This window comes from Vitis riparia, chromosome 11 (assembly GCF_004353265.1).
Source record: "Vitis riparia cultivar Riparia Gloire de Montpellier isolate 1030 chromosome 11, EGFV_Vit.rip_1.0, whole genome shotgun sequence".
NCBI classification, from domain to species: Eukaryota; Viridiplantae; Streptophyta; class Magnoliopsida; order Vitales; family Vitaceae; genus Vitis; species Vitis riparia.
In genome coordinates this window covers 11,157,327-11,181,524 of record NC_048441.1, presented here as the reverse complement: position 1 = coordinate 11,181,524, position 24,198 = coordinate 11,157,327, and the positions used below count along the sequence as shown (strand labels likewise).

The window sequence follows — 24,198 nt, the reverse complement described above, 5'->3', positions numbered from 1 at the left end:
TAAAAGTAAATATAAGTTTTAAATTGTCAGTTTTAATTGGATGCAACAATTTCAAATTTCAAATCATTTTATAAGGAAATTTATTTATGAAGATTTCATATTCTCAATTATTAATACTTTTATCTTTTTTTAATTATCGTCCCATACTCATTTTCCATTATTTTCACGTTCTTCAATTTCACAAAAATTCCAAGTCTCCTGGAAACTATCTTTTGTTGTGATATTTAATTCCATAATTGTTTTAAAATTTTCCACGTCATAATTTTATCTCTATTATCCATTTTTTTAAAAATTTTTGGCAAGAATAAAATTTTATTTTTCATATAATATCGTTTTTCTTTTTTTTGGAAAAATCGTCAAGGAAAAAAATATCATGCTGAGGTAGGGTCAGCTTGACGTTTCCCAACCACTCTCACTGGATGTGAATGTGACTTCAAACCTTCATTTCTTTTGTTTTCTTCGCAATTAAGGCTCCCGGCTCTCTTCCAAGCGTTTCTTTCATTCCCTCTCGCGATGGCCACTCGCTGCGAAATCTTCTGCGAAATACTAATTGCGATCTTGCTTCCTCCGGTTGGTGTCTGCTTCCGACATGGTTGCTGCAGCGTACGCCTCTCTCTTGCTCCCGCTTTGGTTTTTTTTTTTTCCTCTGCTTTTCCTCGTGTTTTTCTTGGCATCCAAACGGATCCTATTGCTTGATTGACTGATCTCTGTGTTTTTCGCAGGTTGAGTTCTGTATTTGCTTGCTCCTCACTCTGCTTGGTTACATTCCCGGAATAATCTACGCTCTCTATGTGATCGTGTTCGTCGATCGCGATCCCGATGACTACTACTGGCGCCCTCTCAATGCCTAGTTTCTCTTTCGACTCTTTCCTCTGTAATGTTTTGATTTAAATCTGTTTACTGTCTGTTGAATCCGTTTCTGGTGTTTGAATATTCATGATTGGTTGGGGATTTTGCTTTTGACTCACAGTATTTAATAATTACACTTTGAATTTGAGGCTTGCTTGCTGTATTTTGGAGGTATATGTTTTGGGCAATTTAAAGAAGTAAAAAATTGCAGTTATGATTACGTCTAAAAGTTAATTGATCGTTTAACAGATGAATTTGAAGGTTTGTACCTGCTACCGAGTTTTATTTCCTCTGGAACTCTGATTCTATGGAAATATTATCGTGGATTTGGAGCCCTTGGAATCTATTATACCTAGAGTCTAAATCAATGCTAGGAACTGTGATCTCCAATTTGAAGGGATCCTTTTGGGTTTATTTATTTATTTTATAAATAAGTTTTTCACAAGGTTTTTACCTTAATTCAATTGGGTATAAATCACGGTATTTTGTGCTTACATTTGAATTACTGCTACAATGATATTTATTATTGCTGTCTGGTTTTTACAATGAGTCCTGGTTTTTTATGTTAGAAAAGTATGCCAGCAGTTTGTATGCCAATTGTAGCAATTTAATTTTATCTTTTTGGTAGCTCTAGAGAGAATTGAAATGGTTTATTTTGTAGTTGGTTTTGTGAGGAAGTTTTTGGAGGCTATTTGGGAAAACCTGAAACTAGTTGGAGAGGTATGTGGATGGCTTGTTGGTATACATGCTCAAAAGTAAAAGGTTGCATTGCTGTGGTTCAAATACTGCAAAAACATAAGCCCAATCGAAGGAGAGTTCAAACCAAGGTTGAGTTGGCTTCCAGTTGAAGCAGAAATCTTGCAACATATTGTCTGATCTTGCTACTTTATAAAATTTCCAGACAGTCTGTGAAATCATTGTCTTGTGTCCTTAATTAATGTGAACTAATTCAGTAATTTACTGCAGCCAACCATGGGACCTCTTCTCTTTACAACTACACTAGGTACCTTGAATAAAATTTTTGATTCACCAAAGAAACTCAGCTTCACTAGGGTAATGTGTAGGCACTCTGGAGGATTAAAGCTTTTCAGATGAGCAATGCCCACTTCCAATCTCTTTTAGCCCTCATTAACTTGGGAGCTGTTGTCACACCACTGTCAGCCTTTTTTACCCTTTTTTTCTTCCCCTGCCATTTGCTTTAACATTAGGTTTCTTTTTTTCCTTCTCATGAAATCCTTTTTCATTCAAGCCCATTCCTTGCCTCTATTGACTTTGCCTTTGGCTTCCTTTGCTGCCTCCAGTGAATTCCCATCAACAATGCCAATCTCTCTCATGGCAAAGTCATCTTCTCTGGGTTGAAAATGTTTTGGTGCATAACAACTTCAAATTTGACTAGAGATAAATCTCCTTGACCAAATCTTATAGCCATTATTTTTTTTGTGTATTGTCTGATTTCAAGTGAAAGACGCTAGGACCGATGAGCCTCTTGGCCCTTTGAGTCAATGGTCATGACCACAACTGCAACTTTGAACCATGATTTAAAGAAGTCTAAGTTGAGGGTATAATTTTATCTTGGATCCATCTAGGAAGAAGTAGGATGATTTAATGTATATTTTGGTGGGTTTTCATGATGATTTGATCAATAAAGGAAAGTTTTAGGTAAGGTGGGTTGCTGAAATATTTTGGTTACTTAATGTTATGGATTCAAAACTTTAAGGTCACATTTTATGAGATAAAAATGTTCATGTATGTTTTAGACCGTGTCCGAATCTTAGCTTAGTGGTGAGATTGTTTTGAGTATTTTAGTAACTTAACACTTAGAAGAATAGTTATGGATTTAAAACTTTAAGGTCACATTTTATGAGATAAGGATGTTCAAGTATGTTTTAGACCACATCTGAATCCTAGCTTTAGTGGTGAGATTGTTTGTTTGTTAATTTTTATTCCCTTAGTTTTAGTATGGCAAGTTTTGAAATCTTAAGCCTTGTCTAGGATAGCTTTTTGTATTTGGATTTAATTAGAAGTTAATGCTGAAATTGAAGTCATAATTTTTTAAAAGGGGCAATCTTGGTAAAAACATTTCCAATAAACAAGAAAAATAATATCATCTGCGTATATGTGTTAAACACTTTTTGAAGTTAGAAATGCCTTTATTAAAATCTTCGAAAAACATATAGAAGATGCTATTAATTTTTATTATTTTTTTAAAAAGGGCTTTTGGCTGCCAAGAAGCCAATCCAAATAGAGCCTCAGTGTATGTTTGTTATTCATTTAGTAAGCTCTATTCTTCACTACTCTAAGTAGGTATTAGTAGTTTGCTTCACCTTCAACTTGAAGATTTTTATATTTCTGGCCTTGCATTTATTAAATGGACTGACCATATTGCCCTTAGACCCTGTGGATCCAGGTTCAGGGTCTAACCAAACTTTATCTTTTCAAAAGTTTTCATACTAAACTAAGGAAATAAAATATAACAAACTCCCAAAGCAATATTATCTCTAAATTAGGACTTGGATATGGCTTGATAGCATGCTCAACATTCTTCTTCCATAAGAGTCAAGAGACATGTAGTCTGAAAGTTTTGATTCATAAATAGTCTTCCTAACTGTAAAATGAAGTATCGAAATATTTATGCAAATCACCCTGCATAAAAACTTTTCTTTGATAATCAAACCATCATGAAAACCATATTTTACCTTAAATCACTTCATATTCTTCCTACCATGGGTCCAAGACCAAAATTCTTCCCCCCCAACATGGATTCCTTAAACCCTGTATAATTTCAGATATACTGCTGCAGAAGAGGATTTTATAAAATCTAAATGGTAGATTGGTTGCCTCACAATCTAAAGATTACAAAGAGCAAAATCAAGGAATCTTTCCTTTTGCCTTCATTATTCTTCAGGTTGTAGTAACGTTTTATGGGGATAATGAATTAAAGTAGGTATAGTAATGCTCTAATTGGTGTGGAAAAGATTAAGATGTCTTAGGCCTCATAGTTTAAGATCCATACATCCAAATTAAAGCTCAACTTCAACATGCCTGGAATCGATAAACTAGGTCATTAAACTAATAAAACTACCTGAGTAGGTTTCCAAATATTCAACTTAGGGAAAAAAATACTATGTCACCCTTAAGATTATGATTAATTCTATGGAATAAATGAAATCCTAGGTAGGATAATTGGCCTTGTGAGCACATGCGTTTTGTGGGGATTAGGAAGTGTGTTTGTCAAGTTTCAACATTGGTTGATATTTTGATGGCTGCATGTGGCCTGTTATTTAGCGATTGTTATATCATAATAACAAGCTAGCTTGTAAAAGGAGATGTTGTCCACATATTCTGGACATTGCATTTGTTTTTTGGGTTTCAACTTTACTCGATATGTTGTGACTGCTTGTGATCTGTTGTGTAGTGATTGGTGCCCCGTAATAATAAGTTAGCTTGTAAAGGAGATGCTACCACATATTCTGGACTGGTCTAATGCAATTTTTTTCATCATCAATGCTATTCAACATTCTTCTCTGTGCCCTTCTCAAAGCAGAAGTGTTCCAATATTCAAAACGAAATTGCCTGTCTATTTGAAAACATTCTGAATAATTTTTTTTATCAATTTTCAATTTTTGTCCTCTTTGGAAATTTCTTCACTATTTTGGTTGCATTGAGGGGTTTAATTTTGCCCTAGGGCCAGAAATTCTGTCCAGTTCTAAAGAGTGAATTGTTTTGCGTATTGTTAAGAAAAGTAGAAAGAAGCGACGACTAGATTTTTGGAGCTGTTACTTTAGTTGTAGAGGCACTAGAACATTGTGGTACGTATAGGTCATGCCTCAGTTTCAGAATTTCAATCACATGAACTTGTGTGTTAGGTCACTTTTAGTAAGCACTCATGATAAATTTGTGGTACAAAATGATTCTAAACTTTGGGTGAAGCTCATGTATTGCAGTTCATTTGGTATCATAAAAGCTAAAGATTGTGCTGATTTCAGTTGATGTACTACTGTATTTACTCAACAATAACCATTAAAAGTATGTTCTTCAGGCTTTGGAAGCTGTAATAGATGTCCATTTGCTTGGTTAAAAAAAATATTTTGTGTAGATATTGTTTGCTCTTTTACAATGGTCCGATGTAAGATATCACAATTATCTTCCATACAAGTACAACATCCTCGTATGTCCCATTGTGTCCCATGAGATTGCGGAACCTAATAGATAGACACCCTTGTGTGGCCAAACAAACAAAGCCCACATCAAGGTTAGGGATCAACTTTAATACGATTCTGTAACGATCTATAATCAACTATATGGATATTGTCCATTTTGAGCCTAATAGGCTTGTGCAATTTTAAAATATGTCTACATGGTTAACAATCTCATTTACACGCCATGTCCTTGACTCGCCATGTCCTTGACTGGGTTTCATCTCTTCCTCTCTTGCAAACTCTTTTATTCAATTGCAGGGCATCAACATGTTCCTCATCATCCTTCAGACTAAGAAATCCTTGGGGACCCTCCCATGGAAGTTTAAAATCCCGAAAGTACATTAATAATTATCAAATGATTTTATGAACGAGAGAAACTAAAGCATAAGAAAAAGTAGTGGAGTTGGGAATCAAACTGTGATGGATCAAGACATGCCACCATCCATATATTTACATGCATGCAACTCTAAAGCTCTGCAATAATTGAGAGAAGAAGCTACTTTTTATTAAAATGCTTATTCCTTTCTTCTTTGTTGCCACCATGTTCATGTTCATGCCTGGTTAATTATTTGTTCTCTAAATTTTTGAATGCGTTGACTTAAGTTTCTATGCCAATATTTTGTTAATAATTTAATGGGTGACCAAACATAAGGATATCAACAAACTAGATAAATAATTAAACTGAAAACAGAGAGGTCAACTGGTGGTTGTATGAGTCACGGGTCACTTACTTTTTCATTTGGGGTTATGAGCTTTTATTTAAAATAAAAATTAAATTAATTTTAGGACCACTGGGGCTGAATGAGTCATGGGTGGGGTTTCGAAAGTATTTTCAAACATAGTTTTGAAGAATAGTTTTTAAAAATTATTTGTTGATGTTTTATAGAACAAAAGTCTATTTAAGAACTCAAAATGTTTTTAACCTGTTTTTAAACTTTATTCATAATCAACAATTGAAAATAACTGAAATATGTTTTTTTAAAAATATTTGTGTTTTATTTTTAAGAATAGAAAACTATTTTTTGCTTTTTAGTTCTTAAACGTGTTTTAAAAACCATGACCTTATTTTTTCATTGAAGTTGGATGAAAATATTGGTTTTCTTGGAGACAATGGTAGTTAGATTTTATCGAGAAATATGAGTAAAATTTTAACAAAAAATATCAGTAAGAGAAAAATTGATGAAACTTAAATATTAAGAAAAACTTAAGAAAAATGATAAAATAAGAAATAATATACATATAATTATCAATTCTACTTTGTTGCTATTAACATTTTTCTGCAACCTTCTTGCACGCAAAACTTCGTTAGATATCTCCCTATAACATTATTACCATATGCAATCCACATGAAAAAAAACTAGATATAGAATAGATTTTAATTTGTTTAAAATGTAAGTTGTTTCTTTGTTTAGAGTAACTACTTGGAATTTGTTTAAAGTGCACTATAAAATTACTAAAATATTCTCAAATTTGTAGAGAAGAGTGCAAACTTGGGAACTGGCACATACAAAATGACTTTAGGAACCTAGATTGTCCAAAATGAAATATAAAAGTTGATGGAGAGGAGACTATGAGTCAGTGAGATTGATATATGATAATCAATAATCAAGCACATGTACAACTCAAGCTATATCAACCACCATTTTATTTCCTTAATCTAATCCCCAACATGCCATTGCATCTCATCTTCTGCATTTGTATGATGTGTAATAGATTTGTTGAGGTTACTAACTTCTATATTAATATAATTTTCGAGAACGATTATTTTTATTGCTTTCATCTACTTAGTTATTTTTGATATATTTTATTGGGACATAAGGATGCTAATGATTTGAGACTCAGACCATTTCTCCATTTTGATGGTCTAATTATTGTTTTTGGTTGACCGTGCTAATAGAAAAGGAGTCGTGTTAGTTGCCAATAATTTGGAGTAGTTAGATCGAGATGAAGTAATGAGTTGATGACATAAAAGTTGATACCTCCCGTACTCATATAACTACATCCATTCCAAAAATAATGGAATGTTTATCATATTCTTGTTGGAAAATAGTGAAGCATGATGACACAACTCTAATTACTTCGATGATAAGGACATGCAATGCATTAAATAGCCTTCTTGTTAGCTTCAACCAATAATTGAAAATGTAAGATAGGGTGGTTAGTGAATTAACGAAACTTATTTATGATCTTAGTAGGTTGAACAAATTAAAATTGAGTCAAATTATCATGGATCACATAATGAAAGTCAAACTTTTATTCAAGTTAGACGAAGATCTCAAGGTTAAATGATTGAAATTGGTTTATTATATTTAAGTTGAATTCATAGAAACTTTAGGTTAGACTTTTTATTTCACCAATTTCTTATAAACTTTTGATTGTTTTATTGGTTTAATTTGTGATTTTAATAGAAATGATAGTTACATTGAAAATTAGAATGAACTTATATATTTTTCTAATGAATATTTTTTTCCTTTTTTTTATGGGTAAAATGTTATACCTTTTTGGGCATAATAAGTTCTACATAATTTTGATAAAAGGAAGATTAGCATATTAGGGATGTGTAATTTTTTATGGTTAATTTTTTATAAATAATTATTCATAATTTTTTAAAAAAAATTTCTAAAATTCTAGTAATTAATTACTAATTCCAATACCATCAACCTTCACAAACCCAAAAGGAGATTGATAATTATCAAAGTATTCATGAATGAGAGAACTCAAGGTATAAGAAATAGAGGACAGTGAAGTTGGGAATCAAACATGAGATGGAAGAAGACATGGCACCATCCAAATACTTACATGCATGCAAGTCCAAAAGCTCTGCAATGATTGGGAGCAGAAGCTTCTTCCTTCTTTCTTGCCACCACCTTCATGTTCATTGTTCATGCCTGCTTATTTCTCCTCTAAATTTTTGAAGGCCTTTTGACCTTTGTTGCTGTGCCAATATTTTATGACAAATCTCATTGTTGACCAAACATATGGTTATAAAAAAAAAAAAAAGATAAATAAATTAATAATATTTAAACTGAAAAAATAGTGATCAACTGGTGGTTGTATGTTTCATGGGTCACTTTTTTCATGAGTTTATTTTATTTTAAAATAAAAAAAATTGAAAATGATTTTTTATTTTAATTTATTAGATTTTTTGAATGATTTTTGTTTAAAGAAATTATAATTTAATAAAATGGTTTAATATGAACATCAAGAAAATATTGATTTATGTGAAACTTTTATTTTGACTTATACAAAAAATGATTTAATAAGACTTTTGTAATATTAGCATTGTTTTTCAAAAACATGATTTTGACTTTAGCTTCAACCTCAATTAAAAAAATAAAAATAAATTGTTGTTCCAAACAAGGCCTTCATCACAATTAAATAAGAAAAATAAAAATTTCTTATTTAATTTTAAAATATATTGAATTTTTAATGAGTTTATATTTTCTATTTATTTATTTATTTTATTTGTCATGATTAAGAAAAATGATTTTCTCACATTTGACTTCACGAGGGGAAAATAAGAAAACCAATCGATTATAATTAAAATTAATTAAAAGTTTATACATTTTTAAATTATTTAATCTTTACATAAAAGATAAAAAAAAAGAAGTAAAATGAGTTTGAAGTAGTAGATAAAAATAATTTACTAATTTTAAATATATTTTTTCACTTTTTCTTCCCTTCTACTCTCTTTATTTTTTTTTCTTGTATTTTCCTTCTTTTTTTTCATCAGAAATCAAACATAGTCTTAGAAAAAGTAGAAGTGAATTATTTTTATTATTTTTAAATATAATGATAAATTTTGCCTTTGTTTCAAAATAATTTTTAATTCAATTCTTACATCATAAAATAAAATAGTAAAACTAGGACAGTGTTCGTTTTGTAAAACTAAATAGTGCTTAATAATATTAAGTATTAAGTTGTTTGTTTTTGTAATAATTTATTTCTATTAAACATTTAAAGGTAAAAGAAAAAAACCAACATGTTACTTTTTCCATTTAAAAAAAGCTAAATATTTTAAGGGTGTTTATTTTTTTAGTTTTTTGCTGAAAATAATTTGTTTCTGTTAAGAAATGTTATTATCGAATAAATAAATTATTGGCTTATAAATAGCCTTAAGAAGATAACTCAAATAGAATTGAAAGTAATCCACCTTTAATAGTCCTAGAAACATGGTCTATGACTAAAGAATAGATCAAACTAAACAATACATCCCTTATCAATAGGGAATACCAACAAATCAGTAACAAACTACCTAAAACAAATACTTTAACATCCTCCCTTAAACTGAATGTTTTAGTAAACAGTTTACTCTAGGATCCAAACAAACACCTAACAAATCACATATTTTCAAGAATACATCAAGCTTTAGAGGTTTAGTCATTATATCAGCAACTTGCTCCAGTGTATGACAATGAACCATATCTACAATTCCATCTTTTGAAAGCTCACGAAGGAAATGAAAACGAACATCAATGTGTTTGCAACGACCATGCATCACTAGATTCTTAGAAAGCTTGATTGTTGAACAGTTATCACAATAAACTATTGTAGAATCATGTTGAGCATGGCTGAGACCTTTCAATATCCTTCTTAGACAAGCACATGAAATTGCAACAATAGACTCAGCTTCAGTAGTGGACAAGGGGACCACAGGTTGTTTCTTTGAGGACCAAGACATTGCTCCTGAGCTCAACATAAACACATAACCCGAAGTGTTTTTCCTATCATCTAAATCCCTAACATAATCACTATTTGTGTAGGCAACCAAATCCTCATTTCCTTCCTTATTGTAGAACACACCAAAATCAATGGTACATTTCAAGTACCTTAGCATCCTCTTTGCTAATTGCAAATGAAGTTCGGTAGGGCAGTCCATGAATTTGCTAATGAGACTCACCACAAACATAACATCTGGTGAGTGGCAGTCAAATACATAAGACTTCCCACAATCTTCTTATTGAAAGTACTATCAATCCTCACTCCATCTCCATTTTTTGTAAGCTTGAATCCAAGAACCATAGGGTTGTGAACTGGATTGCACTTGTCCATGCTGAACCTTTCCAAAACCTCCTGTTTGTATTTCTTCTGACTAATAAAGATGCCATCTGATCATTGCATCACCTCAATGCCAAGAAAGTATCTCATTTTTCTAAGATTAATCATGTCAAACTCAAGCATCATGGATTTCTTAAACTCAGCGAACATAATTTCATCATTCCCAGTAAATAGGAGATCATCCACATAGAGACACACAATCAAGATCTTACCTCATTTTCCAATCTTGATGAACAAAGTATGTTCATAGTGGCATTTCTTAAATCCTTTCCTCATAAAATAGGACTCTATACGACTATACCAAGCTCGTGGAGCTTGTTTAAGTCCATACAAAGCCTTTTTCAGTTTGTACACCTTCTGCTCATCGCTCTTTTGTTCATAGCTAGGAGGTTGTTCGACAAAGACTTCTTCACTTAGTTCACCATGTAAGATGGTTGACTTTACATCTAACTGGTAGATTGTCCACTCCTTTAGAGCTGCAACAAAAATCACCACTCGAATTGTATCTAATCGAGCTACAGGTGCAATAACCTCAATATAATCCACCTCATGTTTTTGAGTGTAACCCTTTGCTACCAACCGGGCCTAGTACTTATCCACTTCTCTATTCTCATTAAGCTTTGTCTTGTAAACCCGTTTTACCCCAACTTTATTTGCTTCAGTAGGTAAATATATCAATTCCCATGTATCATTCCTCTCATGGCTTCTATCTCTGCATCCATTGCTTTTCTCCATTTCATACTTTTCACAGCATCGCCAAATGAGACTGGATCATTGCCGGCAAACAAAGCTTGGTATGTAGTGTCTTCTTTCTCAGATAGACCTTTTCCACTTTCATAATCTCTCATCTAAGCTGGTGGCATTCTAATTCTTCCTTCATTAGGATTAAGTGGATTTTATTTATTTGACTCATCTGAATCATTACCCTCCATATTTTCCATTGTATTGTCCTGGTTATCAACTTCAATATTTCCTCTATCAGTATTAACTGAGACTGCTTCTTTGTCACTTTTTCCCTAGTCTAGATTAGCTATAATGGTTTCTTCATGACTCTTGTTCAAATCCCCACTGTTTTCTTCTTCAAACTTCGCATCTCTGCTTATTATTATCTTTTGAGAGACTAGATCATACAATCTATATGCCTTCGACTCCTCACTAACTCTAAGTAAAACACATCTCACACTCTTGTCATCAAGATTAGTCATGTCTATTCCAAACACCCTAAAGTGATCAACTGATGGTTTAGATCTACTCCAAGTTTCTTCTGGAGTCATGTCTTTTACTACCAAAGTTGGACTTCTATTCATAACATAGACATTCCAATTGACTGCTTTAGGCTAGAAAGTTTTTGGAATTTTTCTTCTTGAAAGCATGCTTCACACCATATTCATAATAGTTTGGTTCTTTCTCTTTGCAATACCATTCTTTTGTGGAGTATATGCATCTATCAGTTGTTTACGTATGCCATTTTCCTTAGAAAAATTTGTGAACTCGTGTGATATGAATTCTCCTCCACGATCAATGCTAAGACATCTTATATATAAACCAGTTTCTTTCTCAACACGAATCTTATAATTCTTGAAAGTGATGAAAGCTTATGACTTCTCTACCAAGAAATAAACCGAAGTTTTGTGGCTAAAATCATCAATGAAAGTGATCAGGTACCTTTTCTTGCTATTTGAAGTGGGATTGATTGGTCCATGGATCTCGGCATGCACAAATTAAAGAATTTGAGAAGCCCTTCATGTGTTCTCTTTTGGAAATGGATCTCTTCATTGTTTTCCTACTAAGCAATCTTCATACACCTTCGAAGGAGCTTGAAATTGTGGCAGTCCATTCACCAGTCTTTTCTGCTGAAGAGTCTTCAAGCCATTGAAACTTAAATGTCCATATCTAAGGTGCCAAAGCTGAGTTTGATCCTCTATAAGAGAAGAAAAACAAATTTCTTCTTTTAGAAGTTTCTGAGCAGGCAAGATAAACATTCTATTTAAGGACATTGTAGTCTCCATGATTAATCCTCTCTTTGGATGATAAATCTTACATTTCCCATGTTGTATGAGAATTGCAAGCCCTTTGTCTTGTAGTTATCCCACACTAACCAAATTATTCTTCAATCCCAAGACATAAAACACCTCAATGATGACTTGCATAATTCCATTCACAAACGTTCGTATATTTCCTTTTCCTATCACAACCATGCTTGAATTGTCTCCCAACTTTACAGAAGTGCTAAAACTCTCATCAAGCCTAGAGAAAAGCTCATTCTTGCCACACATATGGTTGCTACACATATGGTTGCTACAACTTGAGTCAAGAAACCATAACTCCTCTTTGCTAGCTTCCTTGACATCCGCATGTGCCATTAACAATATTTCTCCATTAGCTTCTGCATAGTGTGCCTTTTTCTCTATCTCCTTGTTTGGACATTCATATTGAAAATGTCCAAGCTTATGGCAATTGTAGCACTCAATGGTAGACTTGTCAAAGCTTTGTCTACCTCTACCTCTTTCTCTAAATCCACCACAACCTCGTCCTTTTCCTCTTGATTGATCTTCATAAGTAACCTTCAATGCTCGTTCTTCCACAAAATGACCATTCATGCGTTGTTCATGCACCAAAAGACTGCTTTGTAGTACATCAATGGATAAGGTGTCTAGATCATTAGACTCCTCGATAGAGTACACAACATAGTTGAATTTAGGAGTCATAGATCTCAAAATCTTTTCAATGATCACAACATCCTTCATCTTCTCACCATGAACCCTCATCTTGTTGGCTATAGTAAGGGTTCGAGAAAAGTACTCATTCACATATTCCCTTACCTTCATGTTGAGCAACTCAAATTCCTTTTGAAGAGCTTGTCATTGTGCATGCTACACCCGTGCCATCCTCTGGTACTTCTACTTCAAAGAGTCTTAAATGTTCTTTGTTGTATCCTTGTTCAGAATGGTCTCTAGGACTAATCGATCAATGGCTTGGAAGAGATAATTTTTAACCTTCAAATCCTCCAGTTTTACATCTTCAATCACCTTCTTTTGTCTTTGAGTGAGTCTACCCTTGCTTCTGCTGTAGGGATCCCTTGTTCTATCAAGTTCCAATATTCCTTTGAGCGCAAAAAATTCTCCATGAGCATACACCAGTGATCATAGTGTCCATCAAGTTTTGGAATTGCTAGTTGCACAAAGTTACTTTCAGTTGCCATCCTTATTGCTACACTCTTAGAAGATTGCCGCTTCTCAAGTTTTGATTAGGCCCAGTGATGTGGTTCTGATACCTAATGTTAAGAAATCTTATTATTGAATAAATAACTTATTGGCTTATAAATAGCCTTACAAAGATAACTCAAATAGAATTGAAAGTAATCCACGTTTAACAGTCCTACAAACGCGGTCTATGACTAAAGAATAGATCAAACTAAACAACACATCCATTATTAATAGGGAATACAAACAAATCAGTAACAAACTACCTAAAACAAATACTTTAACAATTTACATACTTTAAGTTGTTTTTTTTCTACTCTTTCATGATTTATTATGAACTTTTTGCTGTATAAAAAAAAAAATCAAAATATTTGGTTTTTTTTCTAAATTAAAAAAGTAATGTATTAGTTTTTCTTTACTTTTTAATACTTAATAGAAATAAAATACTACAAAAACAAACAACCTAATGCTCAATACTATTAAGTATTAAAGTTCTATTTAGAATTAAGTAAAAAAAATAAACACCACCTTTGTACTTTTCTATTAAGTAAAAAATTTATTATAAGTTATGAAAAAATAAGAAAATAAACAACTTAAAGTTTGAAAATAAATTGCTTCAAGTAAAAAAACTAAAAAACCAAATACCCTTCAAGTATCCTTTTGATACACTTACTACTTTTTCGGTACCTATAGAAAAAACATCAATTAAGTGATGCCACACGCATATAATTTTTTGTGTCATTATTTATACCTTGTTTCCATTTATTTATACTTTTCTACTTTTGACCCATTTATTTGTAATACATATTTCAACTACCTATATATCTTATTCGATAAGTATCACTTCAGTATCTTAGCAACTTTTTTAAAAATTAAGAAATAAAAGTTTGATACTACAGGATGCTATAAACAACCACTTTAATAATTTATTATGTATTTAAAATTATTCTAAGAAGATTTTTTATTTAAAGTAAAAGAAATAAACAATTTATTATATATTTAAAATTATTTTAAAAAATATTTTATATTTAAAGTAAAAGAAATAAAGAGACATGTTAGATTGTTTTTGGTTGTACAAATGTTTTAGTTTTCCTTTATTTTTATTTTTATTTTTATTGTTTTTAAAATACATTCAGTTAAGAAAAGTCAAAATTATTATTATTATTATTTTATTATAAAGATATATTCACTTATATTAACTCATAATTTAATAAATAAATAAATACTTATAGAGTATTTTTAAAATAACATTTCATTTTTAAATATTAATTTAAAAAAAATCTGTTTTCATTCTTCTTAATTTTTTTAAAAAAATTAAAAATAAAACAACATCTCCTAAGATATTTTTGATTGCCATTTATTTTTTAAATTGTTTTTTTTGCAGGAGACATAAGCCGGTGTCGGATGATGAAATTGCCGTGTACAGTGATTTAACATAGGCTGAGCCACACCCGATAAAACCGACCGCAAGAGAAGCCGCTGTGGAAACCTATCCACTCTAATGGATAACCAAGGAGGCCAGGCCGAGTCTGAACTCAACTCGGACTGGTCGGAGTTGACTCACGAGTGCCTCACCAATGTTCTATCCCGACTCACCCTCCACGACCGATGGACTGGACCCATGCTCGTCTGCAAGTCCTGGCTCCACGCCTGCAAAGACCCTTCTCTCTTCTCCACCCTCGATCTCGAAGTCCACTTCGACTCCCCCACCGAGTCCGCTCGCTGGTGGACTCCTGAGTTTGAGCGGAAGATCAACGCCATGCTCCAATCCATTGCTGATTGGAGCGGTGGGTCGCTCACCAAAATTCGTGTCAGACACTGCTCTGATCGGTCGCTCTCTTTCGCCGCTGACAGGTATTTGGGGAAGTTTTCTTGATTTTGATTGGTGATAATTTCTGGAATTAACGCATTCAATTAGGATTTGTATTAGCCTTCTGTTTGTTTGCTGAGAAAATGAAGGAAAAGAGAGGGATCTATTTATTTAAGTTTCCATCTCTTTCTGTTTCTACTGCTCAGGGCAACAAAATCTTAATTAAAATCTTTATTTAATTGACCCTGACACAAATGTTGGTATTTGGATGTTTTGAGTTGAGTTTTTTTCACAATTTAGCTTCTGAATGATGAAATTGAGTTATGCCCAAAGTTTAATTTTCAGGTTTGAGTTTTTGGATTTGATTCTTGCGCCCTAATTTATTGGATGCTGAAAATGGGTTTCGCCCGATTGCATTTGTGGGTTTGTAATTTTGATCATCATTATCGTATGGTTGGTCACAGTTTAAATTGATGAAATAGGGTTTTATATTTGATAAAAAGGGGGTTTTATAACTATTGCAGTTGCTTGTTTCGTTTTGGGATTTCCTTTTCTGGCTTTTGGATCTGTTTGGTAGGGTTAGGGTTTGTATTATGAAACCAAAATTGGTCCCAAATTTGGAGAGTATATGGTTTCAGAGAGAGCTGAATGGTGAAAAAAAAAATTGGGAGAACTAGATAAGATTTATGGTTTAGTTTCATCATCTGGATGCGATAAGCCTTGAATGATGGGACCGGATACTTGTGTTATTGCACTGCCAGCCTTGAATTTCTTGGAGCGATGAAATTAGGTTTTGTGAATTTGGATTTTCAGGTGCTCGAATCTTGAGGTTCTTTCAATCAAGAGCTGTCCAAATGTTACTGATGCATCAATGGCTAGAGTAGCTTTTCGATGCCTCAAGCTCAGGGAAGTTGACATTAGCTACTGCTATGAAATTTCTCATGAATCCCTGATTCTGCTAGGAAGGAATTGCCCTAATCTCAAAATTCTGAAGCGGAACCTGATGAACTGGCTGGATCCCTCCCAACACATAGGAATTGTCCCTAACGAATATCTAAATGCTTGTCCTCAAGATGGGGACTCTGAAGCTGCTGCTATTGGCAAAACTATGCCTCATTTAGAGCACCTTGAACTTCGGTTCTCCAAGATATCAGCTAAAGGCCTTGCTTTGATCTGTGATGGGTGTCTGAACCTCGAGTACTTGGATCTTTCTGGTTGTGCAAACCTGACAAGTCGAGACATTGCCAATGCTACATCCAATCTGAAGAACTTGAAGAAGATTGAGAAGCCAAATTTCTACATCCCGAGGTCAGTCTTTCATGCTGAGAGGTATGGCCATTGGCGGTTGTACGATGATCGATTCCAAACAGATACTTTCCGAATTTGATCAGGCTAGGTATTTCAATTCATCAACTGTATGGTAGTCAGTGTCTTATTGCTCTATAAAGGGGGTTGATTTGCAAATTTACTTCTATAGTTCATAGGCTTGTCCAATGCTACTGGTACTCCTGCTTCTGCTCTGTTTGATTATGCTGTGTATTGTGTATTGCTTTGCTGTAACAAGAATCTTCCCGTGTTTGTTGGTATGATATATTAATGTTTATTATGGGACATGCCTTGAAGTCGTTTTACAGAATCTCTTTAAAAATGGAGCTTGATCCACATTGATTTGGAAAAGTTCTTTATTGGATGTGTTTACATCTGAAGATTCTTTTATGTATTTTTGTCTCATAAATTGACAATGTGGAGACTGCTTTGTTCTTCTGGGATCCACATTGTTTCATTGCAAATACCCTTGAGAAGAAATTTCCCTCAGCTTCTGCTGCTTTCCTGGAGCCTCTGGTAAGATATTAATGAGGAGACTTATACACAGCTTTTCTTTTCTTCTGAAGTATTCCCCTTTCTAAGGAGACAAACAGGCTAATATATTATAGGCTTGAATGCCAATAAGCAATAATAGATTACTGGAAGAAGAGCATAGGAGGAATGGGCTTTTGGGTGACCTGCATTTCCTTCAGATGTCATATAACAAATCCTTGAAGAGTTGCATGGGCTGAGCCTCTAAGCATATCACCACAGACAAATGGTTGTCCTTGGTTGGGCTCCGCTGTATGCATACATTTCCCTCGAACACCCCACTCCCCAGCCCCATGTGCATGGGCCTTCCCCACCCAAAATTCGCATCATGGATTGGTAGTCGTGTCCAGCTCCCAACCACGAGGTTCGGGCTGCGGAATGTGTGAGCCCCTCTAACTAGAGCCGTTAGATTTGGCTGCATCTCAAGGTAGTCAACAGCCGATCTCAGATACTCATCCTCCATTCCTGCTATTGCGTTGTGAATCCTCTGAACGGTGTCTGACAAGGCTTCAGATTGGAGATCACCCGACTTGGCAGTTAACGTCGACGTGAAAAGTGCATTCCCAAAGTAACCAGGTGGGAGTGTAGGACGCAACCTCAACCGTCCATCGGTGGGGATGTACAATTTGGTGGGTTGATCATGGGAGAGGCCACGTGCCTTGCATATGCAGCGCCACAAGTGGGCTGCCAGGGTTTCATAGGTACTATATTTCACTGAGCTTGGGCTTGGGCTTCCATGGCGCACAGATTTGGCTTTGAGGGTGTTGAGGTGCTCAGGTGTGAGATGAAGGATGAGCGTGGAAGTGGGCTTAGGGGTGGATGGGCCGTGGAGAGGAGGTGGAGGATGGTATTCCACGTGGGAGAATCTTGGAGCAGGCGGGTCACGAGCACGGAGAATCGTCCGATCAAAGAAGGGTGAGATGGCGATGGGGATACCATGTGTGATATCAGACCATGAGTTGATGAAATGGATGCAACCGCTGCCGTCGGCTACCATGTGGTGAATGGCCACACCGAGGCAGACTCCCCCACACTTAAAGTAAGTTACCTGTGTATATATATTTATTTTATTTTTAAGATAAAAATATTTCTATTCAGAACCCCAATGCTACAATAGGATATAATAAGATGTGAAAAATGAATAAAAATAATAGAGTAAGTACATACTTGTAAGAGGAGGAGCGGATAAGAAGAAATGTGGGCAGAATGGTCCACCACCGGAATGAGGTGCCGTAGTCGGTGACTAGGCGTGAAGTCACCCAAGTCATCAATAATAGCATCCGCTTCCGCCTCCTGAAATAACACACCCTCTCCATTACAGTTGATTTGAATTCTACCATTTGCATCCAACCCCAACCTTCCGGCCACCGGATAGAATTGGACAAGAGCGTCGCTGAGAGCCTCCTTAAGCCTACTGGCGTCGAAGAAATTGGAACAAAAAGCGTTGGGCTTGTACAAGTAGACAGTGGGCACGTGAATTCTAGGAACCACCAAGTCCAAGTTGGACATCCAGAGGGTGTGTTTGGGGGTATCCTTTGCTGGGCATACCATACTCCACTTCTTCACCTCAATCTTCATCTCACCCACCTCCCTATACCCCTACAACATTACTTTCTTCTAAAAGCTAGCAAAGCTGCTATAGAAAATAAAATTTAATCCATTCTGTTAAGATATCACATTATAGCAAAAACAAAAGAATCACATACCACAGTGGATTAATTAGAAGCTAAGACGCGGGGAAGCTGGTGGTGATGGAGTCTGGAGATGAGAATGTGTATGTGTGTGCGCGCGCACGGAGGAGACACGTTCAACTTCATTTGGATATGGAGCAGCAGCTTAAATCATAAAGCAGGCTAAGAGAGTGGGCAATTCAAATTGAACACGCATGTTAGGTTTCTGTTTCCCTCCACCACAGGAATGATAAAAAATGAGCGATAGGAAAGAATTTGTTTGGTAGTGGAGAAAAAATAGTTTTTTTTTTTTTTATGGAATAACATGAATACTGGCTAAAAAGTATAAGACAATCTTTGTTCCATACCCTCATTTCAATGCTTTTAATTTTGAAAATAAAACTTACCTTTAGAAATAACTTCTGCTTTTTTAAGTTTTATCTTTCAACAAATTTTTTAGTTTCTAATGAAATAATATTAATATTATTGATGATTAAGAATTGATTTGACATGTTTTTAAGAAGCATTTTTAACATAAAAATTGTTTTTAAAGAAGAAACAAGGCGTTCAACAAAGATTTTAAAATATTAAAAAAAAATTGAAGATGCATTTAATAGGTAATTATTTTAAGAACACTTAAAAAAAAACACTTTTATTAAAAATATTTTAAATAAAAATATTATCAAACATACTCAATTATTATATTTGGATTACAATGGTTAAAAGGTAATTTTTAGAGTTTTTGATGTAATAATATAAATATGTTTCAATTGTTAAGTGTCAGTTTGACAATATTTTTTTTAAGTGTGAGAGAATGCCAATCAAGTGTTTTTTTAGATGCATTACAAATGATTTTTTTTTTAATATTTTAAAAATATTTATAAATTTTGCCAAATATTTAAGGCTTGTTTGAAACTGTTTTTCAGAATAGTTTTCTGTTCTCCAAAATAAAAAACATAGGAAATACATTTGATAACTAAAATTTGTTTTTTGTTCTTAAAAACAAAAAATAAAGTGTTTTCAAAGAACATCTTTTAATTGTTTTTTATTATTTTCAATTGTTTTCTAAATATTGTTTTAAGAAATAATTATACAAACATATAAAATAATTAAAAATAAAACATTACATATAAAAATTATTTTTAAAAATAAGTTAAAAACATTTCATGTTTCCAAATAGACTTTTATTCTATAAAAATTAGAGAGTAGTTTTCAAAAACTGTTTTCAAATTTTTTTTTTTAATTGCTTTAAAAAACAGTTAGCAAACAGGGTTTTAATTTTTTTTTTGAATTTTTATTTTTATTTTTGTTTATGTTAGAAGTGGTTTTTAACGTGATATTTGGATGACTCTGGCTATGATTGGAAGTAATTTTTAGAGTCCTTATGGAATAATACAAGCATGTTTCCATCATTAAGGAAAGAATATTGTGATATTTGGATGAAAATGGCAATGTGTAGACCCCCTTTGGAGAGCCAGAGGCTATTAGTTTTTTTAGGGATTTTTTTTATATAGCATTGGAGGAGCTGGGCAGCACCCGAGATAAGTGGGGGCCCCCTTTTCCCTACGCATGGGACCAGCTGATGGACATGGCAAGGAGATGGCCGACCATGCTGGTGGTGGAAGGCACCATACTTACTGATGCATGAACAGGGGGAGCAGGTGGTGGCTTGCTAAGGAAGGTGATTCCAGGGAGCTGTAGGTAGGGGGGATAGGAGATTTTTAGCTGCAGGGGGATAGAGTCAGAGGGGGTATCAAGCTTGGGGTTGCAAGGAGACAGGGGGGTTCGGAAAGAGAGTTTAAGACCAAAATAATTTATTTGTAAAAAAAAAATGATAAGAATAGTATCCATTTCAAAATATTTGTCAAAGTAGTATTCTTTATCCACGTAAGCATCCACATGAATTTTAAGTGTAAAAAACCACTGTTGGTGACTGTGGTTTTACAATTTCTCTTAGAACCACAGTTACTAACTGTGGTTTTAAAAGAAGTATCCTTAAAACCACAGTTACAAACTATGGTTTTACAATTATTTTTTAATCCATCCCTATTTTAATGGTGTTATAATTTTAATATTAATTTTAAAATATTTTTTTTTATCAAAACAACCATAAAACCACAGTTACTAACTGTGGTTTTACTAATGGTGTTGTAATTTTAATATTATTTTTAAAATATTTTTTATCAAAATAACCATAAAACCACAGTTAGTAACTATGGTTTTACAATTATTTTCAATCAGCATCTATTTTAATGGTGTTGTAATTTTAATATTATTTTTAAAATATTTTTTATTTATCAAAATACCCATAAAACCATAGTTATTATAACTATGGTTTTAAAAGAAGTATCCTTAAAACCACAGTTACAAACTGTGGTTTTACAATTTCCCTTAAAACCACAGTTAGTAACTGTGGTTTTACAATTATTTTTAATCCACACCTGTTTTAATGGTATTGTAATTTTAATATTATTTTAAAAATATTTTTTATCAAAACAACCATAAAACCACAGTTAGTAACTGTGGTTTTACAATTATTTTCAATCCGCATCTATTTTAATGGTGTTGTAATTTTAATATTATTTTTAAAATATTTTTTTTTTATCAAAATTACAATTATGTTGTAATTTTCACAAATATTTTTAAGGGGAACTCATGTGTAAAAAAGTATGGGATTTTAGAACTTTGCTTTTCACAAATTTTTTTGTTACAACTGTTTTAAAATATATATATATATATGTGTGTGTGTGTGTGTGTGTGTGTGTATTTTTATCTTTATTTTTTCATATTTTCCTTGAAAATTTGAGAAATTAATTTGGTCTACATGCATTCCCATAAAAATTTATATATTTATGGTAAATAAAATATTTATTTGTTTTACAAATATTTTCACATATGAACTAAAGAAAATTATTTATTCATATTATTTTTAAATTTTAAAATAACTAAAGAAATTGTTTATATTATTTAAAATTTTATATTTTCATATGAAAATTAATGCCAATGATTATGATTTTAGGTTATTTATTATTAAGTATGATTTGAACTTATGTCTTGGTTAAAATGTATAATTTTTTAATTATATGAAAGAAAAATAGGTAATGGTTGTAATAATTTATTTAGTTAGAATTTCTTTCATTTAGACTTTAGGATGCATTTGAGTTTTATTTGTTTAAATTATCAAGGAAACATGTAAATAACATAACATCACTAATTTGAATTAGCACTTTATATAACCTTAAATGTATAAACCAAAGTATAATAGTTCTACAAACATGAAAAAAGATCTAAATGTGTCCCACATGATGGAATCTTTCTCTTTCATTGTGAACATCTACGGTAGATGACCATATTTGTTGTATCCATTTGTGCTATCTGAAAAGTCTCTATCTCTATAGACTGTGACACGTCATCTACATGAGCTGTCGAGATAGATGGAACTGATGGAGGTAGAACTCGACGTACACGTGGAGCTCGATGTCCTCTAGGTACCCGTACATGTAATCGTGCAGCCTGAGCTGTCCCCTGAAGAAAAGGTAAAGGTGCAATGGACTCTGTAACAGGTGGAGGTGCAATAAACTCTGTAACAGGTGGGGGTGCAATAGACTCTACAATAGGTGGGGGTGCATCCAATGATATAGATGGCTGAACAGGGGTAAGGGTAGATGGTATGGTAGTCTCGGGTCGAGGTGAATAGGCTGGTATGGATACATCAGGGAGAGAAAGTGGCGACTCTAATGATGCAGATGGCTGAAATAAAGGAAAGGTAGATGTGATCGGTTGATGTGAGGGTTGTACCAAAGTAGATGACAAAGGTACATGTTGGTGACCAGCTCGACGACCACCTCTCCCCCGACCTCTAATGGGTGGTACCCTAACAGGCGTAATCAATGATGGTGGTCTCATGGATGACCCTGAAGATGTGGATGGCTCATGTGTTGAGTGTATGCGATGGTCCTCTCCTATAGCACGTAAAACATCAATAGCAATTCAGTGAGTTTCCTCCAAATCATTTGAAATAGCCATCTGCGATACGGCGATGATCTGTATAGGAAAATGAAACATGAGGCATTTGCACATAATTTAAGTTTAACATTCATTAAAAAATGGTTTTGTATCTCAAATGCTCTCACCAATAACTCAGTGGCAGAAGCTGTACTATGGAACCTCATATGATCTCTATGCAAAACAGGTGCGATCAGGCGTTGTGTGATACGTCGATACCACTGCATATATGGATCATAAAAAGACATGGTAGTAATCGCAAGTGGTGCTGTCACAATACGCTTAGAACGAGTAGCCTAAAGAGAAATATACTGAGCATGGAATGTGACCCAATCGTACTGATGTCGTCCTCGCCTATCCACTAAATGTAGCTCCATATCTATCAAACAAGGTGGAGGTATCCCTTGTTGCATACGAAACTGGCGTAAAACTCGCTTTGGTAGGCTACTCAATAATTTCAAAGCAAATTAGAGGTGACATAGTTTGCCAAATTTCTTCATCAGCCTGACATATACCCGGAAGATGTGCAATCAAATCTGCTGTATATGGTTCCCATAATACCTGTAATTTTTTTTAAAAAATAATTAGTCACATTGGTGGAAAATATTGCAAAGGTAATCTTATGCATCTACACTTTACCTGATCCTGTGTTTGGGCATCCAATTGATCTCGATAGAATGTCAATACATGTGGTGATGGGTTATGAGACCAAGACAGGGGTACTCTCCACCTGTGGCCCAATGGATCGATTGGGAGTGCCTCATCTGGCAATAGATGATCATGTAAACCATCAACTACATCATCATGTACATGTGGGACTACTATAGGCACTGGAGGACGACCGAAATCAGGTCGACCCACATGAAGTCTCTCCCATGACCATAACTACAAAATCAGATAACATTATCAAAATTAGACAACTTACAACAATAATGTGAGTCAATTAATTATAATAGATAGTTATGTCGAAATACCTGTAATAGTGTGATAGGTCTAGAAATCTCTGTGGCACTATCTAAACTCGCACGACATAGCTCTCTATATAGGTATGCCAACACTGCACTGCCCCAACTATAGTGAGAAATCTCAATGAAGTCTCTCAATAGTGGAAGGTAACATAACTGTACATGTGTGCCAATCTTGTTTGCGAACAATGCTCCACCCAATAGTGCTAATATGAAAGCACGCGCATAACGCTGTAAAATAACATCATCGACCCCTGCTGGTGGATATGAGAACTGCTCACGCAACCATTGTGCTGATATAAATGACCCTCTAATCTAAGATGGAGGTGGGACGACACCTAAAAGCTCAGAACATAGTAGTGACCAATCTATGTCACATGTGCTAGTGATAGGAGGCCCATGAATACGTAATCCAAGAATCATGGCTACATCCTGTAAAGTAACAGTCATCTCTCCAATAGGTAAATGAAATGTGTGTGTCACGGGCCGTCATCGCTCAACAAGACTCGTGATCAATGGCCAATCTAGTGAAATGTGTCTGACACAATATACACCATAAAATCCAGACTGCATCACATATCG

At 33.9% G+C, this 24,198-nt stretch overlaps 3 protein-coding genes across 6 annotated transcripts; 2 read left to right on the top strand and 1 right to left on the bottom strand.

Annotated features, from left to right (window-relative positions):
* Nucleotides 1–445: 445 nt before the first annotated feature.
* On the top strand, nt 446–1,063 carry LOC117925388 (UPF0057 membrane protein At4g30650-like). Its single transcript, XM_034844388.1, has 2 exons — nt 446–603; nt 723–1,063. Exons 1-2 carry the CDS (start codon nt 514–516, stop codon nt 849–851), a joined length of 219 nt encoding a protein of 72 aa, XP_034700279.1. The 5' UTR covers nt 446–513; the 3' UTR covers nt 852–1,063.
* A 13,716-nt stretch (nt 1,064–14,779) lies between these two features.
* Nucleotides 14,780–16,725, top strand: LOC117925183 (F-box protein SKIP1-like). The gene is made up of 2 exons (XM_034844103.1): nt 14,780–15,163; nt 15,933–16,725. Exons 1-2 carry the CDS (start codon nt 14,811–14,813, stop codon nt 16,504–16,506), a joined length of 927 nt encoding a protein of 308 aa, XP_034699994.1. The 5' UTR covers nt 14,780–14,810; the 3' UTR covers nt 16,507–16,725.
* A 189-nt stretch (nt 16,726–16,914) lies between these two features.
* Nucleotides 16,915–18,873, bottom strand: LOC117925181 (shikimate O-hydroxycinnamoyltransferase-like). Of its 4 annotated transcripts, none has more exons than XM_034844100.1 (3): nt 18,683–18,873; nt 18,144–18,612; nt 16,915–18,024 (listed from the first exon to the last, which is right to left on the bottom strand). In XM_034844100.1, the coding sequence occupies exons 2-3, from the start codon at nt 18,552–18,554 to the stop codon at nt 17,134–17,136; spliced, it is 1,302 nt and encodes a 433-aa protein (XP_034699991.1). In that variant the 5' UTR covers nt 18,555–18,612; nt 18,683–18,873; the 3' UTR covers nt 16,915–17,133. The 4 variants fall into 4 exon arrangements, with proteins under 4 accessions (XP_034699991.1, XP_034699990.1, XP_034699992.1 ...); XM_034844099.1 differs by having other exon boundaries at nt 18,144–18,609; XM_034844101.1 differs by having other exon boundaries at nt 18,144–18,575.
* Between the last annotated feature and the right edge of the window lie 5,325 nt (nt 18,874–24,198).

Excerpts from the sequence above, each read along its gene's own strand:
- LOC117925183 (XM_034844103.1), top strand. The coding sequence starts at position 14,811 with ATGGATAACCAAGGAGGCCAGGCCGAGTCTGAACTCAACTCGGACTGG. Across the intron at positions 15,164-15,932 it reads CTCTCTTTCGCCGCTGACAG|GTGCTCGAATCTTGAGGTTC; the intron begins GTATTTGGGGAA and ends TTGGATTTTCAG.
- LOC117925181 (XM_034844100.1), bottom strand. The coding sequence starts at position 18,554 with ATGAAGATTGAGGTGAAGAAGTGGAGTATGGTATGCCCAGCAAAGGAT. Across the intron at positions 18,025-18,143 it reads ATCCGCTCCTCCTCTTACAA|GTAACTTACTTTAAGTGTGG; the intron begins GTATGTACTTAC and ends ATATATACACAG.
- LOC117925388 (XM_034844388.1), top strand. The coding sequence starts at position 514 with ATGGCCACTCGCTGCGAAATCTTCTGCGAAATACTAATTGCGATCTTG. Across the intron at positions 604-722 it reads TCCGACATGGTTGCTGCAGC|GTTGAGTTCTGTATTTGCTT; the intron begins GTACGCCTCTCT and ends TGTTTTTCGCAG.